General features: G+C 38.7%; 1 protein-coding gene across 12 annotated transcripts in view; it reads left to right on the top strand.

Annotated features, from left to right (window-relative positions):
- Ehbp1 (EH domain binding protein 1) overlaps positions 1 to 27,328 on the top strand; it is a 275,350-nt gene that overhangs the window by 96,573 nt on the left and 151,449 nt on the right. For 10 of the 12 annotated variants that reach the window (XM_029483507.1, XM_029483505.1, XM_029483503.1 and 7 more), the window contains exons 6-7: positions 13,428 to 13,609; positions 17,298 to 17,437. In XM_029483507.1, coding sequence (XP_029339367.1) covers positions 13,428 to 13,609; positions 17,298 to 17,437 — 322 coding nt within the window. Of the gene's footprint in view, positions 1 to 13,427; positions 13,610 to 14,640; positions 15,334 to 15,654; positions 15,740 to 17,297; positions 17,438 to 27,328 lie in introns of those variants that run through there. The other 2 variants (XM_029483511.1, XM_029483512.1) reach the window with 2 other exon arrangements.

Below are 27,328 nucleotides of genomic sequence, written 5' to 3'. Positions count from 1 at the left end.
TGAATTCCTGGAGTTTCCCTTTGAGAAGTGGAGGATTTTTTTTGTTTAGATTTCTTTCTTTCTTTCTTTCTTTCTTTCTTTCTTTCTTTCTTTCTTTCTTTCTTTTTTTTTTTTTTTTTTTTTTGGAAAGCCAGATTTGATTTTAAAATTGGTGTAGTTTAATCAATCAGTGAAAGAGTATATATCTCATCAGGAGTTTTTTGGTTTTTGTTTATAATGTTGACTCTTCCTGTTGACACTTTGCTACTAATGTCTCTTCCACCAGAGCATCTAAGTTGGTTATTTTAGCTGATATGGTTTCTAATTAAGTCTTTGTGGTTGAGAGAGCTCCCTGTTAGCATGTCTGCTTTAGCATTTAATTGCTCCATGAGTTCCAAATTAAATTCTGTAGTGCTTCATCTTGGTCTGCTGGTGAAGCAGAGATCAGCATGGCCTGAGAAGTGCTGTGCTGTGACAGTGTGAGAGACCAGCGTCACAGTTTTAAATTCAGAACTGTTACTCTTCTAGATGGACTTCATTTCACCATTTCATTTCAGCATAAAGTTTAGAATGCTATCACAGAGCTAAATAAAAGGACGCCAGACACAGAATTCACTAACTTTGAAAATATGGCATTTTCTTGCCTTGATATTACAGGATACCAACTAATTTTGTTTTAGAAGGAACAGCAACTTGAGTGTTTAGGTATGAACTCTATTTAATAGGCGCACTGTAAGATGTCCTGTAGTGGAGTGGCAGGTTGGAATAAGGAACTGCTCTGTGTCTTCAGTTTCTACGTTGTCTCTGTGACAGTTTTGGTTTTCTGAGGAGTAGTGAGAGTGTTTATTCAGGTAATTGAGTGCTCATTCTTTACACTGTGAAATAATTCATGAGTCAGAGGGCAAGATTGTCTAACTCAGAATTTTAAATAAAAACAGCAGTAACTTAGTCATCATCTTAGAATGTTCTTCAGAATTCTAGTTGCCTGTCATTTCATTTCTTGGTGCCTTGGTTCAGTAGTACTTAGAACTTAATAGTTCTTGGCGACAGGGGCAAGAATAGGCTCGAGTATTAGGCAGGGAGATTTTAGAAGGGTGGATGTTGCAGGCACTGATTTATCCTTATGGTGACATTAAGTATCTAAAGCTTAATTCTCAGTGGACAGAACAAGGGAATCCTAGTATAATGGTGATGGCCACAATTGTGGGTCTAGAGAGTTAAATACCCAACAACCTCCATTAGCCAGAAGTGTAACTGTGGACCAGTAAACTTTATTGTGATGATGGCTGGGTATCAAAACTCATACAAAGTATTCTGCTTTGTTCAGTGGTAGCTCTTGGAAAATAGCTAAAAACAGAAATAATATGACAAAAATTTTTAAAGCTAGTTCTGAGGTGACCTAATAGAGTCTAAAATGTAGATCAACACTAATAACTGAAGCAGGTGATCTAGAAGAGCTGTTCCCCACAGCGATCACATAAAGGGGTTCTATCTGCATGGACTGAGGCTTTACTGCTTTCATCTCTGTATAGAGATTCAGGAAAGGTACAGAACATTCCATAAGGTGGAACTCTAGTCTTAACTGGATACAGCTGAGATTCCAGAGTCAGATAAGGGTTAAGTTTCAACGCAGGAGTAATGTGCCGCATGACAAAGTGAAACATCTGCATGGAGTCCCCACGCTGCCTCATGGAGACACAGAACAAGGATGTCTGCATGGGGTGGAGCGTCCACACTGCAGCACAGAAACATGTAACAAGGAGAAGAACGTGAGCTGTGACGGAGCCATAAACTCACGTAACTCCTCATCTCCTGAAACATAACTCGTGAAAGAAATTACTAAAGTGGTTATCCAAGCTTAGCAATTTATTTTAATGAACAAACTGAACTTAATACTTGCACATAAGTAACTAAAATTTTATTTTGTCTCTGATAAAACTCAAACTTTCAGTGAATATTAGAATTTTTAAAACTTTCTACCTTTCTACATGTTACCTTTAGTTATATAGTTTCTCAATGCTTAAAGGTTTTTCTGATAGAATAGGTGGCAGTATAAAAATATGATTTATTTTTGGTAGAGAATAATGAAATATTTCAAATATCCGAGAGTTCCCCCAGACACCAAAGTATAAGATTGCAAAATTATGGACGAGTGGATAATTCATATAGTGTGCATTATAGTACAATGCAATTTTAATCTTATAGGGATTAAAAAGTTCATTGATAAGGTTTCACCCTTTCTGTTACTGTTAACCGTTGAAAACCATTATTCGAATTTTGGGATGCATCTCAAGTATGAAGACTTAAAGTGATATGAAGTTACTAAACTATTGGGTTTTTCCCCAACTATATAACTGTGAGTCTTGATTTTGTAAAATCAAGAATATATATCATCACACAGATGGAATATACCAGAAGAGTTGACTTTTCAAGTAGACATTAAAGAGATTTTAAGGAGTGAGAAAGAAAAATAATGTAACAATGGGAAACAAACATTTTTCTCACCAGGATTTTTTTTTTATATAGAAAGTATATTTATTTTAAAAACATGTTATCATGAGTTTGTAATTTTAATCACTATTTTTAATTTAAAATTTTTGTACAATATATTTGATCACATTTTCCCTCCCTCAACTCCTCCCAAGTCTCCCCTGCCCCCTTTCCCTACCCACCCTTATGCCCTCTCCCTGCATGTGCTCTCTCTCTCACAAAAAAGCAACAGAAACAACAAAAAACTCACAAAAAGGAAAATTTAAGGAAAAAAAACCCAATAAGACAAAAACAAAAAACAAAAGACAGACAAACAAACAAAAAACAAAAACAACAACAAAAACAAAAAACAAAAAAATCCCACCAAAACAAAGTAAAATGGAACAGAAAGTTCACAGAAATAGCATTGAGTGTGTTCTGTGTTGACCAGCTACTCCTGGGTGTGGGGCCTGCCCTGCAGTGAGGTTGATAAACTCAAGGACACTTCCGTAGAGAATACTGATGCTCTCTCTGCTGTTAGGTATCAGCTGCTGATGGATAGCATCATGGCTAGGGGTGGGACCCTGAGTCTAGTCCTTGCTGTCAGTGCTGGGAGCCTTTCTGTCTTGAACCTGTGCAGGTTTTATTCTTGATTCATATGTATATCACACCTGTGATGTGACAATAGTTTAAGTGTACTAGACAATTAAAAATAGAATATTGTTAATTTCACAATTTTTATTTGTATTAAAATAAATACTGATAGATACAATCCACATAGGAGAATCTTTTTAGAGTTCTTGAATCATGTACAGTCTTGAGACAAAATCCCTTACAAACTTTTGATCTAATCTCCAGAAAAAGCAGTGGAAAATAGATTGGGTTAATTTTTTTTTTTTTTTGATCAATATGCTGTTTACAAGAGACAGTCCTAAAATCAGAGGAGGTTAAATGTCAAACAGAGGGGCAGAAACCCATAGCAAGGTTTGTGGCTCCTGGTTTGAGAGCAGTTTGTTAGGTAGTTCACTTCCCCCTAACTCCAGGCTTCCAGGTCCATGTTGTTAGCATCTGTTTTCTGCAGAGTGCTCTGTTGTATTTCTCTGGGGGATGGGGTGTTGACAGCTTATCGTTGCAGTTCAACACCACCTATGTGAGTCAGTGCAGGGGTCCATCCCTATCTTGTTCTGTTTATCCTATGTCTCATCTGTCTACCGTTGCTGACCTATCTGGCTTGAACAAACTTCTGCCTACCTTTATAACTGCTAGTAGGTTATAAATTGCAAGCTACTCTACCATGGGAAGCCATATATCCCTCTTCTTCTTTTAAGAAGAGGAATGCCTTTGTGAAGGTATCTCATAAGTATGTGAAAAAAAAGTAAACAGAAGAAACTAATAATAAAATAAAATTAGTTCAAAACATTTGTAATAAGAAGTTGTAAGGTTACAATCCATTTGTTCACTCGGGAGATATTTGTTGAACTGTGGTTCTTGAACTAGGATACAGTAATCAACAGTTACACAAAAATGCTTGCTGTCATTGAACAGGGTAGAGAGAGTATGTAAATAAAATTTGCATGTTTGGAAAGGAAAGTGGAGGAGAGAAAATAGAAGACAAAATATGTTCACTCAGAGAGTAGCTGAAATTTTATGTAAGGCACTCAGAAAAGGGCTGGGTCCAGGGAAGCAGATCTGAGAAAAGATCTAACTAAAGGCAGAGAGAACTAGCTACATGTTACATACCAGAGGAACACTCCTGGTAAGGGCAGCAGCAAGGGTGAGGCCTAGGTAGTGGAGCCCAGAAAATGAGGGGAGGAGTGAGAAGGAGAGGGAGAATTCAAGAGCATTGTTGGGGGCCTGACCATGTAGGGCTTACTGATATTCCTAAGGTGCACTGTGCTGGGTGTTACGTGGCAGTGGAGACCCTTGGGTAAATGAGGGCTGGGATATGACTTTAAATGTCTTTTGTTGGGAATAACTGTAAATAAAGACAAGGGCAGCAAATCTGGTTCCCAGTTGCATTGATTCAGTTCAGGCAGATGACCGGAACCTGCTTGAGAGCTTATGTGTGCTCAGGAAGAGGCGTGGTTCATTGGAAGTGTTCTTCAGAGTCTACGGGAAGGTTGCCTGTGTCTTGAGCAGCTTTCCAATCTCTCACTTGTTCACTGATTGGTCTGTGTGTGCTAGAAAATATCCCAGACCTCATATTCGAACATATCTGTTGTCCTTAACACATAGGATGTAAACAATCGGGTGCTGCAGGTGAGTTTACACAAAAGTGATCTATTGTAGACTAACAGCTGTATAGGAATACTAGTTAGCATCTATTGGATGGAACACAGGGCCCCCAATGGAGAAGCTAGAGAAAGTACCCAAGGAGCTGAAGGGGTCTGCTACACTATAGGCGGAACAACAATACGAACTAACTAGTACCCCCAGAGCTCATGTCTCTAGCTGCATATGTATCAGAAGATGGCCTAGTTGGCCATCATTGGGAAGAGAGGCCCCATTGGTCTTGCAAATTTTATATGCCCCAGTACAGGGGAATGCCAGGGCCAAGAAGTAGATGTGGGTGGGTGGGGGAGCAGGGTGGGAGGAGGGTATAGGGGACTTTCAAGACAGCATTTGAAATGTAAATGAAGAAAATACCTAATAATAAATTGGAAAAAGTTTAAAAAAAAAAGGAATACTAGTTAGGTACTGTGTAAGGAGTTATGGAACGCATGTGTAAGGTGATCATAAATTTGCCCATAAAAATTGACTGGATACATTTTGAAGGATTATAATTAGATCACCAATTAAATGGTAATCAGATTTTTAAAAAAATGAGTAGGAAAAAACCCATATAGATTGGAAAAGTTTCTATACATCTTCCAAATCAAAGAACCTGAGATAAAAATTAGAATATATTTAACCAGAGTAACCAGAAGTATTTCAGAGTAAAACATGAGACAGATAGTTGAAGCAGTACTTAGTCAACGGTTTGTATATGTGTAGATGTACATGCATTGTGGGTGTAGACTCAGGATTTTGAGACAAGGTTTCTTATTGTCCTGAAACTTGCCAATTAACTGGACTGGCTGGCCAGCAGGCCCAGGGGTCTGCCTGGTTTTTCTTTGGCTTTTGTTCTGGGAGTTGCTGTTGGGTCCTCCCCCCCCCCCCAAATACATAGTTTAAATACAGTATAGGCACAGTAAAAGCTGATCAAAATTCAGGAGTTTAGATAGAATAAAAACATAGAAAGTATGATGAAAATGTTATAAATGAGTAGAAAGCAGTGAGATAGAAGATAAATGTTCATTAGGGTCAGCAGAGCTGAAGACTTGTTGATATGGGAAGGTTAGTGACATAGCTTCTAGCAAGAATTGTTTAGGAACAAAAGAGAAATGTTGCAGATGAGTGTTAAACGTGACTAAACATATAAACGTATACATTTTTAGAGATGAGCACAGAAAGGGTTATAAAAAGTTACTGTGAAAGACAGAAGCTTAAAAATGGTACTCATCTGTATGAACAAAATTAAAACCCCAAAGCAAGCTAGTAACCTAAGGGAAACTTCACTCTATAGAGGGTCATATTTACAAAGAGGAGATAGACAGTAAACATGATACAGATTAAAGGCCAATGCTCTCCTTTCCAAGATTGAGACAGATGTGTGAATGTCCCCTCTATTTACCAGAATAATGTATGAATGGCTTCTTCATTTATATAATCAAAAATGGTAGGTACACTAAGGTTTCTAGAGATCATCAAGAAAAAAATTGTAGTTTGGAAAAGTGGAATATATAACTAGTTTTTAAGTGAATGCTCACAGCCATCCTGAGCTGAGCACAGGGTCCCCAATGAAGGAGCTAGAGAAAGGACCCAAGGAGCTGAAGGGGGTCTGCAGCCCCATAGGAGAAACAACAATATGAACTAACCAGTACCCCCCCCCCCCCCCCCCCCCCCAGAGCTCCCTGGGACTAAACCACCAATCAAAGAAAACACTTGGTGGGACTCATGGCTCTAGCTGCATATGTAGCAGAGGATGGCCTAGTCGGTCATCAGTGAGAGGAGAGGCCCTAGGTTCTGTGAAGGCTCTATGCCCCAGTATAGGGGAATGCCAGGGCTAGGAAGCAGGAGTGGGTGGGTTGTGGAGCAGGGGGAGGAGGGAGTGGATAGGGGATTTTTGGAGGGAAAACTAGGAAAGGGGATAACGTTTGAAATGTAAATAAAGAAAATATCTGATTAAAAAAAAGTTATGATGAAATAGAAACCCAAAAGGAAATATATTCTAAGACATTAATAAAGAATATTAAAATGTCATAAATGCAAATTTCATTGCCTTTCTATATGCAAGAAATTGTTCATTCATGAGTGTTAAAGGGTGCATGATTTATACTAACAACAGAAAGTACCAAGCATTAAATCTAGAAAAATATGAACAATCCCTGTATAAAATGATAGAACATTGAAATTTTAAAGACTTGAGTAAGTATGTAGAGAGTAATGCCTTATTGTAGTGTAATGAAACAGTATTCTGAGGGTATCAACTTACCAGCACTGATCCATAGGTTTAATACAGCTTCAATAAAAACCATAATTGGATTTTCCATAGAATTTGAACATGCTAAGTGAGGTACAGGAAAAGATACAATATAGAGATAGAGAGTGGAATATAAGATGTTAGGTGCCAGGAGGAGCCACACATGGAGCTGGTTTAGTAAGTACAGCATGCTGTTGGAGATAAGAATGTTCTGGAAGTGTAGACCGTGGTGAGCGTTGTGGAGGTGGGTCAAGATTCAGTACAACTTCATAAAAATCTTCAGCAAAGACAGGGCTCCAGAGGGCTCTGGTGGGTGATAGGACTGGCTGTCTTTCCTGAGGACCTCCTTTTGGTCCCCAGCTCCTGTTGTGTGGCTCCCAGCCACCTGTAATTTAGTTCCAAAGGATCTGATGATCTCTTTTGTCTTCCATGGGCATTACTTTGTATTTATGTACATTTTATAGTCGGTTCATCGGCAAAAGGTGCTTTAGGGTGTATGCATAGTCAACAATAGCTTTGACAAAGAGGGTGCAACTTTAGTTTACTGGTTGCCACTGGAGGGAACAATGGGAGAATTGTAATTTGAGAAGAGATGTGCACCTTTAAGCTAGATGGTAGTGTATTCTGTTTCTTAAATTAGGTGCTAAGTGAAATTTATTTGTTTTATTTATTGAGTTCTTACATTTTATGCTTTAATTTGTATGATCAATAACTTTAAAACATTCTTTCACCATTAGTTTAATTTTAATAATTCCTGCATCAATTTTTCTTTTTCTTTCTTTACTTCTACTACTGTTGGGTTTGACTTTTTTTCCTAAGACCATGAAATGTGTTGGTTGTCGGGTTTCTTATTTTGGATCACTCACAGTTTTTAATTGTAAGTTCTCATAGCTGCAATATATAGTAAGAGGTGCCTGAGAGTTGTGCTTTTCATTTGGTTATAGAAATTTTAAAAATTCTTCCCTGGTTTCTTCTGTGTCTTATTAGTCATTCAGAATTGAGTATTCAATTTCCCATTATTTATATAATTTCTGTGATTTCTTTTGCTATTGATTCTACTGTGGTAAGACACAAGAGACTTGTTTTGTGGCTTAAACATGACATATTTTGGAGAGAGTACCCCTTTCACTAGATAGTTATTCTTAGATGCCTGTTAAATATATTTGTTGTGTGGTGTATATTAATTCTGAAATTTATTGATTTTATGTGGTATGAGTATGTGTGTGTGCCAGAGGTTAATATCAAGTGTTTACCTTAAAAATTGCTGACCTATATTTTGAGACAATGCCTCTTAATGAATTTGGAATCAGTTTAGCTAGGCTGGGTGGCCAGCGAACTCGAGGGGTCCTGTTGTCTTCGCATCCCCTGCACTGGGAGGTCAGGCATGTCCCATCATGCTCAGCTTTTTACATGGGTTGTGGGACTCAAACTCAGGAACTTGGGTTAACATCTCATCAGCTCCTGAAACTTGTTTTGTGAATCTGCATGACCTACCAAAAACAGAAGTGGGGTATTGGAGTTACTTGCTGTTACTGTGTCAGAGTCTATCTGCCCCCTTTGCCTGTGTCTGTTCTCAGGTGAGAGCTCCAGTATTTGGTGCATATATGTTTAGAGTGGTCACACCCCCACGGCAGATTGTTCTCTTTATTAGTATGCTGTGGTTTTATCAGGCATGATATCTATTATGTAGCACAAAATATCTGTGCTGGTTTGGTTTTGACTTCCTTTTGCTTAAGTATATTGATTTCATCTTTCCATACTTTATGTGTCTTTGTCAATGAAGCATGCTTCTGGGAGATAACAAATAGCACAATCCTTTAAAAAAAAAAAAAAAAGAATCAGCTAGAGTTAAGGCTACTTCCATTGAAATTTATTCTTCATTTGCAGATGCATGTAATTTTGTTGGCTCTTTTCCTGGCTGGTTGGACTATTCTTTGTTTTGTTTTTACTTTCTCTCTCCTCTATTCAGGTGAGTAGATTTGCTGATTTTATGAATTAGACAAGATTGTGTTTTTCCAGTCATATTTTTCATCTACTCCTCTCATAAGTTCATTCTCCCCTTTTCCTGTGTGATGGGGACTTTCTCCTCTCTGTGTTAGGATTTAAGTAGCTCCCGCCGAGCTAGCTTGGCGAGCATGGCTTTCTTTGTTGTTGCTTCTTTGGAGTATATTTCTTTGTCAATTTTAAAAGTTAATTTTGTATAACCATCTTAGTGGACAGCCCTTGGTTTTGGGGGTTTTAAATTTACATCCCATTCTTTCCCAGCTTCGAGAACTTCTCTTGAAGATCTGGTGTCACTGTGGTGGGAGTTAGCATTGTTCTCTTACAGGTTCTAGTATTGTTTTTCCCTTTGGCTTCATAATTTTGGTATCTTAAATATATCATGTCATGGAAATACCTTTGGTATTGTCTATTGGGGTTTGAATGTCTTGTGCCTGTCTGTCCATTTCTTTCCCTTCCTTTCCTGCTAAAGTTTTATTGAATAGCTTTTCTATGCTTTCAGCTTTTATCTCTGCTCTTTTCTACTCCACGGATTCTTGGGTTTGTTCTCCAGTTCTGTCCTACAGTTGTGCTCATGTTTTTCAGTGTCAGTGCCTGACAGTATTTCCTGACCCTGTCCATTTTGTTTCCCCTACCTGCTTGGACTGTGTTTTCATTTTAATTTGTTCATTTCTATCATCTTTTCTCTTCCCCTCCAGAATTGTTTTATTGCTTTCTCAGCTGTGTTGCAGACTCATTTATGTCCTGAGCTGCTTTCTCTAATTGCTTGTGTCTATCATCTTTGAAGTCACTAACCACTTTTATAAGTAAATGTTTGAACTTTGCATTTTGCTCGTTTCTGTGTCTTTGGATTTAGTAACTGAGGAATTGTGATGCTTGGAGCAGTCATGTTGCCTTGCCTTTCAGGTTTCTTGTGTTTTGGTTTGCTATTTACACATCTGCTATTGGTGCCTTCTCCAGTTTTAGTTGAGGATATTAGTGAACAGTCCTCACGTGAAAGCTCAATCACCAGCACCTCTCTGAGAACAGAACACAGGTAGCTTTTGGAGCCTGCAGCAAAGCTACATGGTGCTTCCTTCTTTCCAAGGCATTACCTTTCTGGTTTTGTTTTGTTTTGTTTTGTTTTCCTATTGCAGTTTGGGATGGTCTGCCCTCCTGTCTGTCTTTAAAATAGTTTATTCTTGTTTTTGTTTTCCCCCTGACTCTTATCATCAACCATGTAACATATAGAGATGGCTTCTAACCTGTCATCTTTGTCATGAAGATTTTTCTAGGACTTAAATTCTAAGAGAACTGCTCAGTCATAAGATGTGCATGAATTCAACTGTAGAAGGCAGTGGGGACTTGTTCCAGTGGAAACAGTCAATAGCAGTGCAGATTGTTCTTCGCAATGCTTGCTCTTGTTCACCTTTTAGAAATATTTGTCAATAGAGATAGTGAGACTAAAACTTAGTTAGAGAAACAAGTCCTCCTGCCACATTCTGATTTCAACGATAAGTTGCATTTGTTAGAAATGGCAATGTATCAGCCTACAATAAATTGAAAAAAGTTATGAAAGCAAGGCTGAGAGCTTGATGATCACTTTACGTGGACTTCCTTAGGGATCTGAAAATGTGATTTTAGGATCATCTAGATCATGATGATCTAACCAGGGGGAGGGGCACAAGCCAGGAAAAGAAAAGGAGTAAAGAGGTGGGGGGAGGAGATGGTGGTATGTGACTGACTGAGAACCAGTTGCCTCCTGGACCCAGTTGTAGGATGTGAAGAAATGGGATCCAGGTCTCTGCTCATTTATTTTGCAAACACTGTTTTAGGTTTTTATTTTCATTTGTTTGTTTTTCATTTATATCGAACAGTATTAAAGAATTTTGCTTAAGTGTTTGTGACAGAATGTGTTTAGAGCATAGTGTATTATATTGCCTATTGCTTCAGAGCCACTCACTGTCAAACACCTCAGCAGGGAAGCTTTTCTATATAACATTCGCTTTCAAATAAAATAATGACTGACAGAGTATTAGTCATTAAAAACTCTATAGCTTGTGATGAAAGGATGGACCATTTAGAGACTGCCGTATCCAGGGATCCATCCCATAATCAGCTTCTAAACGCTGACACCATTGCATACACTAGCAAGATTTTGCTGAAAGGACCCAAATATAGCTGTCTCTTGTGAGACGATGCCAGGGCCTAGCAAACACAGGAGTGGATGTTCACAGTCAGCTATTGGATGTATCATAGGGCTCCCAATGGAGAAGCTAGAGAAAGTACCCAAGGAGCTAAAGGGATCTGCAACCCTATTGTTGGAACAACATGATGTACTAACCAGAACCCCGGAGCTCTTGTCTCTAGCTGCATATGTATCGAAAGATGGCCTAGTCGGCCATCANTGGAAAGAGAGGCCCATTGGACTTGCAAACTTTATATGCCCCAATATAGGGGAATGCCAGGGCCAAAAGAATGGGAATGGGTGGGTAGGGAAGTGGGGGGCGCTATGGGGGACTTTTGGGATAGCATTAGAATTGTAATTGAGGAAAATATGTAATAAAAATATTAAAAATTAAAAAAAAACTCTATAGCTTAAAAGTAGTATCTTCACATACAGCTTTTAGAATTATGGAATTTCTAAGCTCTGTTAATTTCATAGTTTATTTTATTACAGAATTAAATTGTTATATTAGGGATCAGTGTCATGGTTTTGTGAAACAGAACGAGCACAGAAGGTAATAAAGTGACAGTTTGTATGTCATGCTTTAACCCAGGGCTTTACATTCTAGACTGCATGTAGATACAGTACATAGCTATTCTAAAGGGACAATAAGAGGTTATTGTTCCCATCAGTGTAATAAATTGATATTCTCCAACTGTACTGTTTCATTTTGCACATTGTCAGAACCTTGGACCTTAATCTTATCCTTTGATTGACAGTAGCGACCAGGGAAAGAACACTGGTATTGTTAGGGATAGTCACATCTGTTCAACTTGATTCGGTTGAGGGTATTTGCATATTCTTAAGTATTTCTTCTGAGAGGGCTTAACTTCTCAAGTGCTTGATGCATTTTTGAAATTCATTCATAAGGTATCTGCATGCACTAATAGTTCTGTATAATATTGCTGTGCATAATCTGACAGATAAGACCACATTTTAAAATAGGTATTCTTTAGGGAGGTGACATTATATTTTACTCATTTGTTAGGCAGAAATGTTAGGTTTTTGAAGTCTTGTAATGGTTTAATTCAAGCAGAGTAGCCTTACTTTACGCAAGTTTGTCTCTCATAGGATGAATCAAAATTCATTGAATAGTAATACAAACGTATCTATGGTAAAATTTTTTACCATGGTTGGAAAATTGTGTGATTTTGTAGAAAATAATTACAAAACATGAATGGCTTTGTTTAGTAACTTCTTATTGTATAGGGGCCATTACTGAGGCTGAAGTTTCTTGACTTGCTCAAGATCACATGGCTTGGACATTAATCCTTAAAGTTGTTTTCAATTCCAAGATCAGTTAACCTCAAAAAATCATGGGTGGTATATGTATGATCTTAGTTTACATTATTACAAATTAGCCTGTATCTGAATTTCCTGTTGCCAGTAGAACACCATGAAAGATTATCTCATGTGTTTTCATGTGTCTCCAGAATTTACATGGAATCCTACATATGGTTAGTACCCAGTTATGTATTACTGCCCTGTTCTCATCAACCCCTAAGTCTTTATTGTACAGAAAGCAGTTGTGAAACACAAGGAATTGTTAATGGAATATGACACACTTTTGATTGTAAGCAGGCTTCTCTGTGTCTAGTTGTGAGGAATGGGCACCAACTCTTTTAAAGAACTTTTGTAGATGCACTTAGCTCAGTCAGCAGTGTTGCCATGGATGCGAGACCTGAGAAGCATTTTCTTCAATGATACATGTGATCCCAAGGAAAAGAGGGAGAATCAAGGACTAAAATAAGCAGAAAGGGTCCTAGGAAAATTAGAGGTTTAGCAAGAAAACACCATTTGATTACATTAATTTAATCAAAGAGAGAAAAAAAGGCAGTTAAGGGCACTTACATTGCCCTCCTTGCCTATGATAGATCTTTTTCTCACACTAGTCTTGGAGCCATTCCCAGTTTTCCTGAGGCAGGGTCTTACATAGTTGAGGCTAGCTGTGAATTCTGAATCCTTGTGCCTGTATCTACCCTAGTGCTAGACTTACAGGTGTGAGCTCTACGCATGCTCTTCACTAGTTTCTGTTTCACATTTTCCTCTAGTATGAATATTTATGCCTGGGCCATCTCTTTCTGTTTTATTCATTTTTATCTGTTTTACTTAGATATAAAAGCTGTAATAAAAGCTCATCACAATTTTATTATTGCATTACAAGAATTTTTTAGCAAAGGAAGTTCTTGTTTCTTTTTTATTGGCTATAAAATAATTCCAAACTACATAATTATTTTTTTTGTCTTCCAGGAATCCCCTTCTGGTCGGAGGAAAGCTCTTGCCACCAGCAACATTAACATGAAACAGTACGCAAGCCCCATGCCAACACAAACTGACGTCAAGTTAAAGTTCAAGCCGCTGTCTAAGAAGGTCGTGTCTGCCACTCTCCAGTTCTCACTGTCCTGTATCTTTCTTCGGGAGGGAAAAGCAACGTAAGTGACTCCCTTCCCGTCTTAGTAGATGGGCGCAGGGCAGACATCCATGTACGCCAGCCCTTCTCGAGCTCTCTGCTTTGTTTTCAGAGGATGAATGCGCTTGTTATTTTAAAATCCTGTCTTGATTCTCCAGAGCAACAATGACATAAAAAGTGTAACTGTTACCATTTCAAAATCAGTATTGAGTTGGACCTAGTGATGTGCACCCCTGTCCCAGCGCTCAAGGCAAAAACATTTGGTACCACGCACGGGCTGCCATTTTTGTCTCTGTTGCTATGGTACAACACTGGCCCAAAGGAGGACTGGCACTGAGGAGGACAGGGCTGATTAGGACTCAGGTTACAGCATCATTCAAGTGAAGCCAGGCAGGAACTCAAGGCAGAAACTGAAGCAGAAGCCATGAAGAAATAGAGCTCCTGGTTTGCTCTTCTTGACCTTCTCAGCCTTCTTTCTATCTGGCTTTCTTTTTTATTATTATTAATTATTTTATTTATTTACATTTCAAATGACTTCCCCCTTCCTGGTACCCTTTTCACAAGCCCCCCCCTTTCCTTGCTCTCCTTTGCCTCTAAGAGGGTGCTCCCCCACCTTCCCACCCACTCCTACCTCACCCCTCTAGCATCCCTCTTTTCTAGGGCATTAAGCCTCCACAGGACCAAGGGAAGTCCTCTGCTGCATACTTAGTGGGGAGCCATGGACCTGCTAGCTCATGTATGCTCTTTGGTTGGTGGTTTAGTCTCTGGGAGCTCTGGGGGACCCAGTTAACTGATAACTGTTGTTCTTCCTTGGGGGTTGCAAGCCCGTTCAGCTCCTTCTGTCCTTCTCCTAAGTCTTCTTCCATAGGGGTTCCCAGGCTCAGCCCAATGGTTTGCTGTGAATATCTGCATCTGTCTCAGTCAGGTGCTGGTAGAGCCTCTCAGCCTACTTTCTTATACAACCCAGGCTCACTTGCTTGGAGGTGGTACCACCCACAGGAGCTGGACCCTTCCACATCAATCATTAATCAAGAAAATGCCCCACAGACTTGCCTACTAGCTAATCTGATGGAGACAATTCTTGGTAGAGGTCTCTTCTTCTCAAGTGACTATGGTTTATGTCAAGTTGACAAAAAGTAACCAGCACAATGCCTTTTTCAAAAAGCAACACAAAACCAGAAACATCACTTCTTAAGTGCCGAATTGCAGATAATCAAGTCAGGAATAAGTACATGTGATCCGCGCAATGCAAGAGTCTGTACTTGGAGAAGGTGAGTGGCAGGATAAATGGAAATGCTTTGCTGAGAATTTCCTAGTAAAGGTAGGGGAAAAAGATGGTCCAGTCTGAACCACAGTTCTGCACATAGTTAGCCCAGTAGAATGTGGTTACTATAATTAGTCATGTTTGTTTGACTGATAAGGCTGGCTTCTGTGGATCACTCAAAGTGAGATGTTTGGCACTCATTTCCAAGGCAATAAGTGATATGGTGGATGGTGACAGTTAGCTGAGGGAGACTGTGTTCCAAGTGAGTTTGTTTAGCAAGGTGGTTGAGGATGGAGGCACCTTAGGCTTTCCTCTCAACTATAAACATTGGGGAAGAAGATAGAAAGAGCTTACCCTGAAGTGTAAGCCAAAGGAAAGGAAATGGAGGAAGAAGAGGGTGAAGAAACCAGAGATCCTCTGAGGGTAGCATTCCTTCCACTGACAGAAGCAGTCAGTACATGGCGTCACTCGAGGCTGCCTGGGTAAGAAACAGTTGATTTAAACCAAGCGTCTCAATATGAAGAGGATTCTTTGAGAACTCTCTTTATCTCCCCTTCCCTGCTTTCTTACTATCCCTGTGGAACAGTGTTGAGCTTTAAAATGTGAGGAAATTTAAGTGGCAAAGTTAAGCAAGTTACATTTGGAGAATGATTTGTTTGAACGTGTGTCTGTATTATTATTCCTGTCACTATCACTATTGTTGATTTACTTGATTTTATTTTCTAAGAATAGGGTCTAGTTGTTTGGCTCTGGCTGGCCTGGAACTTGCTTATTACATGTTCTCCCTTGCCATTACCTCCCAGGGGTTAAGATACCGCTGTTGTACCTTGGCTGGCCTTATTCTCCATTACTTGACAACTGAGAAGTTGGAAGGCACTCAGAGATGAAGTAATACAACTTTCTTGTTTGTGAAATTTTCTTGTTTGTGTTTCATGAAATTTGCTTTAAAAGAGAGAAATAATTTTATTAACTCAGCTCATGTGAAATAAAATGTGAAGAATTTCTATAATTGGCTTAGTTTGCAAAGTTATATATAGAAAATCAAATTAATAAAGATTATAAAAGAATAGTACTTTAATTTATTTTTATGTCTGAATTTAGAGGGATTATACAAAATTGAAAATTTGTAAAACATTAAAATCTTCTGGCCAGTGAGATTTAAGATAAATAACATCAGGAAAACAAGTGATTTGTAATATAAACTTTATAAATTTATATTTTTAAATATTTTTAGATACAATTTGATCTTATCACATCTATGTCATTTAACTTATAATTAGACGAGGGTTCCATCTGTGTTTCTTACAGAGGCTGTAATCTGCTTTGGAAGGTCTGTTTTAGTTGTAGTTGTACCTTCAGGGCCTGGTGGCTAGTGGAGAACTTGCACGTGGCAGTAAGCGTGGTTTGTGGCATTTACCACTTGATTCCCTCACGCCCACAGATCCAAAATGGTTCATGGTTTCCAATTAAGAATTACTGTTCCAATTCCTTTTGTGAGTTAAGTGTTTTATCTTAGTTTTTAAAATGTCTTTTATTCTTTCGTGCGTGTTTTTGCTTGCATCTGTGTCTGTGCACCATGGACATGCCTGGTACCCGCAAAGGTCAGAAGAGGGCGTTGGATCCTTTGGAACTGTAGTTGCAGATGGCTTTGAGCTGCCACGTGGGTGCTGGGAATTGAGCCCGGGTTGTCTGAAGATGCTCTTAATCTCTGAGCCATCTGTCCAGCTCCAAGTTTTATTCTAAAGTCAAGATTTATCTAACTTGTGGATTGTCCTTCTGTTTCATAATACAAGGTTTTGTTTCTAGACTTCATGCTCAAGGAACTGTACTTGAATTCTCTGCAGAGACCATTTGTCTTCTGCGTGGCACCAGAACAAGTACCTGCTAAAATCTTACCAGCTAGAGTTTAGTCTTGATGCTTTGTAGTATTGAACGTGCCTTTCAGAAAGTTATGGGATGTTTAAAATTCTTAGTTTAAAAAACACTCTTATGTAACTTGAAAGACGTACTCATTTTACATAAAGGAAGGCTATGTTAATATTATGTATCGTCTATCCATTATCCAAAATGCTTAGGTTCTGAAAGTTTTCGGATTTCAGTTTTTTCCAGGTTTTGGGGTGTTTGTGTACACATAAGGATATCTTAGTGATGAGACCCAAGTCTCAACACAGTGCCATTTCCATTTCATGCTTACATATGTGGTCTAGGGAGTTCCTACAGGTTTCTAGCACACCTAACCTTTGACTGCAGCCTGGCACGTCGTCATGTATGAAGTTTTCCACGACACCTCCCTCATCAGTATGGAAAGCTTGGGTTTTCAGAGTGCTTTAGCTTTTGGAGTGTTTAAGATCTTCAGATTAGGAATGTTAAATATGTATTTTCTAATTATTTTTCAGGAAATATCATTTAATAAGCTGTGTATTACATTTTTACTAATTTCATATAGGGATGAAGATATGCAGAGTTTGGCTAGTTTGATGAGTATGAAGCAGGCAGACATTGGCAACTTAGATGATTTCGAAGAAGATAATGAGGACGATGACGAGAACCGAGTGAACCAAGAGGAGAAGGCGGCAAAAATTACAGGTGGGCCGCCTTAGCGCTGAGCCAGCTGTGGGCCGCGTTAGCACTGCACCTGATATTTATTTTCTAATTTGTGACTCAAGTTTTCATTTCGTTTTTAACTCACACGAGTTTAAGAGAGTATGTTGTACACGTGCTTTCTGCCTTGCTTACTTTTAATAAGATTCAAGTGAGGCTCAGTGTCACTTTGGTTTGAGTTTTCAGAAAAGGTTTTTACTGACACTTTTTCTTTGTGGTTAAAACAGTTGATGTATCTATGTGAATTTTCCAGAAATTAACCGATTTATATTCTTATCCTTTTGTGTAGTTAATCTACTAAAGATAGAGGACCTAAGTCCTCAAGTATTTAGTCCAAAAAAACAATTCTGTAACTTCGTCCTAATGTGTCTCCTTTGGCTCCATTTTACATGCACTGCCTTGAAATCTTGTCCAGTGTTGGTATTTGTAGCCTGTGTTTCATTTGCTTGTGGTTTTTTTATGGCACATTTATTATTTTATTTTTAACCCATCTCTATTAATTTAAGTATATCTCCCATAGATATCATTTATTAATCTAGCCCTATAGCAATTGCCTTTGATAGCTTTTTGCAGTGCTGGGGCAAAGGCTCTATCAGTTGAGTGCCTGCCACACCAGCATAACAACCTGGCTTCAGTCCCCAGAAGCACAGAACCTTGTGTCTGTGGTCCCAGTGCTGAGGAGACAGGAGGGTCTGTGGGTGCACTGACCTGGCCAGATCAGCAAACTCCAGGTGCAGTCAGAGCTGAGGAAGACAGCCGACTGTGGTCTTTTGCTCACCTGCACCATATATGTACATGCAGCCACCTTCATGCTTACATACACATGTAAACACACACACACAACTGTAAAGTTGTCTCTGTCCCGATAGCTGGCATTCTTAGCTTCACCTACACAGTTTCCAGACCTTTTCTTATTATTTATCCCTCTATCATTTTGCCACTCTAGTTTTTAATTTTTAAAAATATCTTAGTGTACAGGTATTTTGTCTTCATGTATGTCTGTGCACTACATGCATGCCTGTACTTGCAGAGGCTAGAAGAGCGCGTCAGAGTCACTGGAATTAGCATAGAGACATTGTGCATGGCTGTGTGGGTACTGAGAATTGAAGCTGGGTCCTCTGCAAAAGCAGCCAGTGCTCTTAACTGCCACGCCATCTCTTCAGCCCCTGAGAATTTTCTTTCAATTTAAGCGTTTTGTTTCCCTAGAGTAATTTGAAAAATGTTCTGTTTTCACTTTAGAGTAATAGACTTTATGAATTAACCGGGCAAATAAATGAATGAACCTGTGGATCCTAATATTAAAATTAAAACTATATATTATTGTTCCTCTTATAAAAAAATGCAATAGAATTTTATCAGTCCCTTCTCTCTATCTCTGTTGTGCTATTATATTTATTTTAGTAGTATTTTCCCCAGTAATAAATGCTAGCATGCAATCCATTTCCTAATGATGTCACTACTTTATTTTTATTGAAAACTGTTTTTTCTTCATATGTTATATTCTGATTGTGATCTTCCTTCTTCCAACTCTTTCTTGGTCCTACTTCCCTGTCCACCTAAGTCCACACCCTTTCTTCCTCTCATATAAACAGGAATCTAAAATTGTAATAATGAAAAATGAAATAAGTTAAGAACAAATCAAAATAAGACAAAACAGAGAGAAATAAGTATAAAGAAAAACACAAAAATAGCACATATAGGTGCTGAAGCACATATATTCTCAGACAGAACACAATAATATATAAGCAAAAGATGTGTAGGGGGAAAAATAGAAGCTCAGATAAGGCATTGTGACACATACAAAAATCTGCCAAACTACCATTGGGGTGGTTTTGTGTTGACCTTTTATGGCTGGGCACGGGACCTGCCTGTTAGTGTCATTTGTATCCCTAGTGAGACACTATCAGAGAAAACTAATTTTTCCTTGGGGACCGATTATCAGTTGGCGATGGCTTTGGGGGCTAGAATGGGGGCTAGAAGTGTCTACTTCCCCTCACATTACTTGGTTTCCATCTGGCTTAGACTTGTACAGGCCTTGTGTATGCCACGCTGCCACAATTTCTGAATTTATATGCATCCTGTTGTGCCTAGAAAGCCTTGTTTCCTTGATATCTTCCATCCCTACTAGCTCTTACAATCTTCCCAACTCCTCTTTAGAGTTCTCTGAGCCATGAGAAGAGGGATTTGATGGAGACACCCTATTTAGGACTGAGTATTTCAAGGTCTCTCACTAGAGACAGACCTCGTGCTCTTCACTGCTGAGCCATCTCTCCGGCTCCTGAGAAGTTTTGAGATTTGAGCATTTTTGTATAGTAATTTGGAAATTGTCTAGCACAACTAGCACATTTTCTAATTTTGAGTCTCTGTTTGTTCCCAGCTACCACAGGAGGAAGCTTCTTTGATAATGGCTGAGCAAGCTATTGCTCTATGAGTACAGCAGAATGTCGTTAGGTGTCATTTAATTGCTATGTTCCTCTAGCAAAAGCGTAGTATTTGTTTTTTCCTAGATCCATGGCCTGTCTTGTCTCAGGTTCTTGGCTACCCAGGCAATGTCAAGCACAGGTTTCCTCTCATGGGGTGGACCTTAATTTGAATTAGATAATGATTGGTTCTTCCCACGACTTTTGTGCTACCATGGCAGGTAACCATTGTTACCTGGGTTTGTAGCTGCATTGGTGTTTATCTTTCTCGTCCGATAGTGTGTAGATAGGCACCAACTCGGCTTTTCCAAGTTCATTGTGGATGTGCCATGTCTCTGCAGTGACATGAAAGCCTTTGCTTGTTGGCCCAGGAGTGGGAGAGGTGTTGTCGTACAGTGCTCTGTGTTTAGCTCCCTGAGGGTTTTCTTTTGTGATTTCCACAGTGGCTGCATTAGTGTGCACTCCTGCCTGCATTGATAATGCTTCTTCATCCTCCTATACATCCTCACCAGCATTTGGCATCATTTGTTTTCTTGATGATAGTCATTCTGACTGGGGTCAGACGGGACCTCAAAGTAGTTTTGCTTTGCATTTACCTGTAACCTTAAAAGAAATAATTCATTGGCCATTTGGATTTATTTTTTGAGGACTCTGTGCCAATCCATAGTCCATCTCTTCACTGGATTGTTGATTCCTTCATGTTTATTTATTTTTTGGTAGAATATATTACAGACAGATTCCTCTGTCGGAAGTAGACAGCCGGTGAAGCTCTTACATCCTGTAGGTCGCTGTTCCGTTTGAGCCTCTGATTTGCCTTTGAGGTTTGCAGGGTTTCAGTGTCAGACGCTGGCCTCCGTCTCGGAGCCACTGAAGCCCTATTCTGAAAGTCCTTATGTTTCCCTACTCTTGAGCTGTTTCTACTTTTCCCTGACTGCTTCTGAGTGTCACATCTCACATGCAGGTCTTTGATCTATTTGGAGTTGATTTTGTATACAGTGAGAGTTAAAAATCTAGTTTCATTCTTTTACATGTGGATATTTCGTTTTTCCAACACCACGTATACATTGAGGTGGCTGATTTTTCTCCAATGTGGTTTTGAGCATTTTTTGTTGTTGTTGTTAAAAACCAGCTAGCTATACATATGTGGGTTTATATCTCAGTCCTATTTCTATTCCATTGGTCTTCACATCTACTTGTGTGCCAGTACTGTATTGCTTTATTATTATTTTATTATTACTATTATTACTACTATTGCTATGGCTCTGTAGTTTAAAAAAATTAAATAAAAAATGGAAAATCTGGTTTGTTGGTGCTTCTGGTGTTATTGTTTAGAATTGCTTTCACTATCAAAGGTTCCATATATTTGCACAGACCCATGCCTGTCTGTGTGCCTGTATGTACGTATGTCTCTATGTCTATCTATCTGTATATGCACACATATACAGATTTTCCACAGCATGCATGTGGAAGTCAGAGGAGAAGTTGTAGAAGTTGATTTCCTCCTCACCTCTGTGGGCTCCACTGGGTGCTAACAGGCACCTCCCACCTCCGAGCCATCTCACTGGTCTCCCCGTGAATTTCAGGATTTCTGTGAAGAGTGGCTGTAGAATGGTGGCGAGGGTTACATTGAACCATTAGATTGTTTTTTGATGGGAGCAAAACACTCATCTTATAATATTAATTTTTCAGTGGGTGTCCATAGAAGATCATTCTATGTTCTAGTGTCTTCTCAATTTTCCTCTTCAGTGTCTTAAATTTTACATTGTAGGACGTGTTTCACTTTCTTGGTTAGGTTCATTCCAAGGCTATTTTGGTGGTTGGGTGAAATTGTGAATAGGACTGTTTCCCTGTTTTCTGTTTTAATACTTTTATTACTGTATATAGGAAGGCTACTGATTTTTGTATCTGAGGGGGCTGGAGAGCTAGGTTAACGGTCAAGAGTACTGACGCTTACAGAAGACTTGGTTTTCATTCTCAGCACCTACATGGTGTCTCACAGCCATCTGTAACTCCTGTCCCAGGAGATCCAACTCCTTCTCTTGGCCTGCATTGGCATCAGGCACATATATGGTACACTACATATAGACAAAACACCCATATATACAAAATAAATAATTTTTAATTTCATTTTAATGCTAATTTTGCATCTTAGCACTTTGCGGAAGTGTTCTAGTGTACTCTGTAGGATTACTATGTATAGACTCATATCATCTGCAAATAATAATACTTCTAACCTTCCTTTCCTATTTGTATTCTCTTTCTTTCTTTCCCTTGTCAAATGTGCTGGGTAGGACTTCAAGCACTGTCCTCAATAGGAGTGGACAGAGCATATGTAGACCCTTGTCTTGGTCCTGATTTTAGCGAGAATGCTTGTTGTTCTTCTTTTAGAATGCTGTTGACTTGATGAATCTGGCACATTGTATGCATCCCACCTTAGTATATTGAGATGTGTTTCTTCCATTCCTACTGTTTTCATAGTTTTTATCTTGAGAGAATGTTGAACTTGCCAAAGGCCTCTTTTCCAGCTATTGAAATTATCATGTGATTTATGTCCTTGAGTGTGTTTATATAATATATTTGTTGGTTTGTATATGTTGAAACATCTCTGAGTCTCTGGAGTGAAACTACCTTTATCATGGTGGTCTTTTTGACATGTTCATGAATTTAGTTTTTAGATATTTTTGAGAAATTTGTGTCTCTGTCCATTAAGGAGATTGGACTCTAATTTTCTTTTTTCATTATATTTTCTTCTAATTTTGACATATCTTACTGAGCCAATTTTTCTTTCATTAATTATTTTTATATTTCTGTTCATTAACTTCTGCTGTATTAATATAGTAGTAGTAGTAGTAGTACATTTGTTTGTGGTGTGTGTGTGTGTGTACATGCATGCACTATGCATGTCAGAGGACAAATAGCAAGAGCCAGTTTTCCTACTGTGCTTAGTGATTCATATTTCTAACAGCTAGAATATCTTTCCTATCTTTCTATTCTAAGAGAGTATAGTGCTTTGAAGGCAAGGTATGTGTCTTGGATTAAAATCTAGTCTGCTGGACTATGTCTTTTCATTAGAGATTAAGACCATTAATAGTTATTATTGAAAGATGTGTATTAAGTCCTGCCATCTTGAGTAGCTCTTAGTGTTGTAGAATTTTAGTGTACACTAGGATTCTGTGAAAGTTGGTTCCTCTGAGGTTTTCAGCTTTCTGAGTTCTGTTCAGATCTGAACAGGATTTCTTTTCCAGTATCATACATAGTGTTTGTTGTGTACAACAACAAACACTTGTCTTTTGGTTTTAGTTTACTGGGGCCTTTGGTTGTGGAGCTGAGGCCACAGCAGGAATTCTTTTGAAATGCTGTCTTGCTCCTGTTCTGTCAATGCCAAAGGGAAGGGCCTTTCCCCAGCTTCCCTTTGTGCTATTCTGCCTTGGTTATAGCTACCCCAGTCCTACTGCAGAGGATGTCTGCTGCGTTTCGATATTTTTCATCTTTCCCAGCTTATTACATGGAGGGACTTTCCCCAACTTTACCTTCTGAGGAGTACTTTTTTTGTAGATGTTTTCGATTAGCATACATTAATTACATGAAACAGTGGGTTCAATCATGAAATATTCATGCCCATATAATGCACTCCTTCTTTGAAGGAGTAGACTGCTGTTACTTTATGTATATCTTAAATTGATATGTAAAGAATAGCTATTTAGTTGGTAATTGCTTACAGACAGTGGCCTTTGCATCAGTAGTAACTGACAAAATTTATCTTCTACAATTACATAAAATCCTTGCTAGAGGGTAAATCCATGGCATCTATGTTTGGATTGATTAAAAAGTCTTTACTCTGTTCCGTTTGAGATAGGTTCCCTGCTAGCTGGAAACATTTTGGAACTAGCTCTCAAGAACCTTATTGAAACTACAGGTGGCAGTCCAGTGTCAGTGGATGGACTGGAAAATTTTTAATTACAATAGAAAAATTCCTGAAATGTAGCATAAGTAACAGACGTTGGGTTGGGGCAGGGACAAAGCTATTTAATGAAAAGTTTAGTCAAGTATATACATACTTGAAATAATCAGTGGTTTTATCTGTACAGTTTCACTGTGCTTGAAGCAATATTTGGCAATCTTTGGAATTCATGTTGAATATCTTTTCTTTTTTTAATCTGTCTCATTTTGTTTCTGTCTGTCTACTTGTTTTTTTGTTGTTGTTTGTTTGATTGATTGCTTTTTATGGTTCCTCCACATGTTAGGAAAGCCTGATCCTCACCCCCCAGCCCCAGTCTCCATGTTAAATCTATAAATACATACAAAACAGGAAGGGGAAAATGTGCCTGGGTAAGAGACAAGATCCTATTTAGTAAACCTCAGCAAAACCAAGGCCAACTAAAAACACTTTATATAGAGCAGTATTGAGAGAAACTGAAAAATCATAAAGCCCCCTGATGTCTGTTGAAAAGGTCATCTTGTGGTCTGTGTAAACAATCAGATTCTTATGGCCTAAATAAACCACACTTAGCCTTGGATTTTCTTTAAAAGATATAAGAAACAGTAAGTCACTTCTTTCTATTCTTGGCCTTCCACCAACCAGTGACACTTTGGGTGCAAAGACAAGATACACAGCAGGTTTGTGGTTTGATTTGGTTTGGTTTTGTTTGGTTTTGCCTAAAATTGCGTGTATTGCAGAAAAACAACAGGTATCTTTTTCAGTAATTTGATAAGTATTCCTTACCAAGTCCACTTAAAGTGCATGCCCAGGTCTCCACATCCAGAGAAGCACAAAGCTGTACAGTGGTCTTCTACTGTGTGCAGAGTCCTACCATCCACATGCAGTATATGAAGCGCAGGATTCATTTTTACCATAAGCAATGTTGCTGGGGTTTGCAAATCCGTAGTTGATAAAGTTAATTTGGGAGAAGGAAGAGAGAATGACATATTGGCTACCTTCAGGGGAAAAGACTCCTAACAGTCCAGATGGTAGCAGAGGAGATCCCACTTAGAGATTTGAAACTCTAGACTTGATAATGGCATGACTCAGGCATATGAGATTAAATGCCCTACTTCCCAAGACTCTGCGTAAGGATAAGGAGGTCTCTCACCTTTGGCTAGAAGATTCCTTAGAATTAACATGAGATTCTGGTTAGAGAATTCATTCATTAATTTGCTTATTTTTACCTGAGCACCTATCACCAAGTACCCAGGATGTTCAGATGCAAAATCATTTCTGTGCAACCAGTAACATGAAAAAATGAAATAGCATGTATTTTGAAAATTCATTTAAAGGGTAAGAATTGTAAGGATTGAGGCCCAAATCTGTTACGTCGTTCTTAATGATAATAGGAGGTAAGACTAGAGATGGAGAAATGGGGCAATTCTGACTCCTTGACCCAGAAAGTTTATAAGGCACAAATACTTAGAAGAGAAGTTGGAAAGGCTGTGACATCAAAAAGTGGTAGAGTGTTAGCATAGCAAGCATGAGGCCCTAGGTTCAGTCCACCAAACTGAAAATAAATACATCAATTTATTTTAAAAATCAATCAAAAGGAGTTGGAGTCCTAAGAGGAGAGAAAGAGCAGAAATATGTCCACATTATCTGCAGTTTGGACCTGCTACCATGCTGCATTCTTACCTGCAGGAAAGGCAGCAGAAGATGAACTACAAACCCATGCCAGTTTGTGTTACACCAATCCCCAGCTCTACCTTACTTGTCTAGTGACGACTGAGCATTTAGCTTCCCCATGCCCAGCATGTAGAGAAGATCCCATTCATACTGAGAGCCTATTTGACAGCACTGGGTAGAAGGTAGAGTGAAGTTAGAAGCCTGGAGCCTAAGCTTTTGGAGAAGAGCTTGGAGGCACTATTTTAAGTTCCACTGTTTCTCTAGGAGTATATTCTAGTAATTCAAAGTTAGTGTCATCATGTTTACAAAATAAAGAAAAAATCATATATTCATCTGAACAGATACAGAAAGGAGGACTTGAGAAAACTGAGCACCAAGTTTCTCAGCCAAGTTTTATTATCTTTCACATTGATTTCAGGAACCCTGACCTCTTGACTGGAACTGAGACATGTGTGCATACACTTACAACTTGTGTGTAATCTTATAGTGGAATACCTATACGTTATGAAAGATACAAGATTGGTATAGAAACAGTTATGTAAATTTACTGGAAACTTACGTAGGAAGTCCATTTAAAACAGAAGTTTAAAAGAAAAAAATGGGCCAGGTGGTAATGGTGCAGGCCTTTAATCCGAGCACTCGGAGACAGAGGCAAGTGGATCTCTGTGAGTTTGAGGCCCAGCCTGGTCTACAGAGTGAGTTCCAGGACAGCCAGGGCTATACAGAGAAACCCTTATCTTTAACCCCGCCCCCCCAAAATTCCATGAATTATATAGAAATAAATTACTGAAAGATGTGGAAAACCCCCATACAGCAGTGTATTACAGTATTTAAGGTAATAGAAAAAGATTTAATAAACAGAGAGAGTTCTACATTTATAGATTGAAAACTCAAAATTGTTACTTCCCCCTAAATTAACCTGTAAATGAGTTATAATCAGGCTAATTATAATCCTAGCAGATTTCAAACAAGTCCAGAAATTTAAAAGTTGATTTTATGGGGGAAATTCAAACAGATTAATAACAGTCATAACAATACTAACTTTCAGATTTACTGAGCAATTTAGTAATCAGGGCAGTATAGTGTTGAAATCAGTCAGATAAATAGATATGCAGGACTAACTGTTGAGAATCGCACCTTGAAAGCCATGGCATCGCAAGGATGAAAAGCCATGCTGTTGCTAAGCGTGTACTATGCTGCTAAGCTGTGGCATTTGCTAAGTTAGATTTTTAATGTACGTTTTGCACATACAATCACTTTGTGGGAATTTAAACTCATTGGGACTCAGGAACTATCTCTAATAGCCATGAAATAAAAAATTAATGAATTAGATTTTTATTAAAATAAAAACTAGAGGGATTGTTAAGAGAAATGAATGAGGGAGTCACCAATTGGAAAACAGTAGTGAAGCCGGGGCCTCAGTCCTCCCCTCCAGTCCCAGCACTGGGCAGGGAAAGGCAGGAGGATCAGAGCTCAGGCTCCTTCTCAGGCACACAGCAAGTTTAAGGACAGTCTATACTGCATGAGACTGTCTCTAAAAAGCGTCAAAATGAAATAACAGTATCTACAAAGTGTATTTAATATAGATATCATTCACAGAATAGGGTTATTTTTGGAATTTTCATACAAAATATTTGATGATATTTTCCCCTCCCTCAAACCTTAAACAGATCCTCCCTCTGTTCCCACAGTGGAGTCATCTGGAGTGTGTGGTTGGTGTACTCAGCATTACTTCTTTTTTTTTTATTTTTTTATTTTTTTTTTGATTTTTAATATTTTTATTACATATTTTCCTCAATTACATTTCCAATGCTATCCCAAAAGTCCCCCATAGCGCCCCCCACT

Source organism: Mus caroli, chromosome 11 (genome assembly GCF_900094665.2).
Source record: "Mus caroli chromosome 11, CAROLI_EIJ_v1.1, whole genome shotgun sequence".
Taxonomy (NCBI): domain Eukaryota; kingdom Metazoa; phylum Chordata; class Mammalia; order Rodentia; family Muridae; genus Mus; species Mus caroli.
This window is presented reverse-complemented; position numbering and strand designations above follow the sequence as displayed.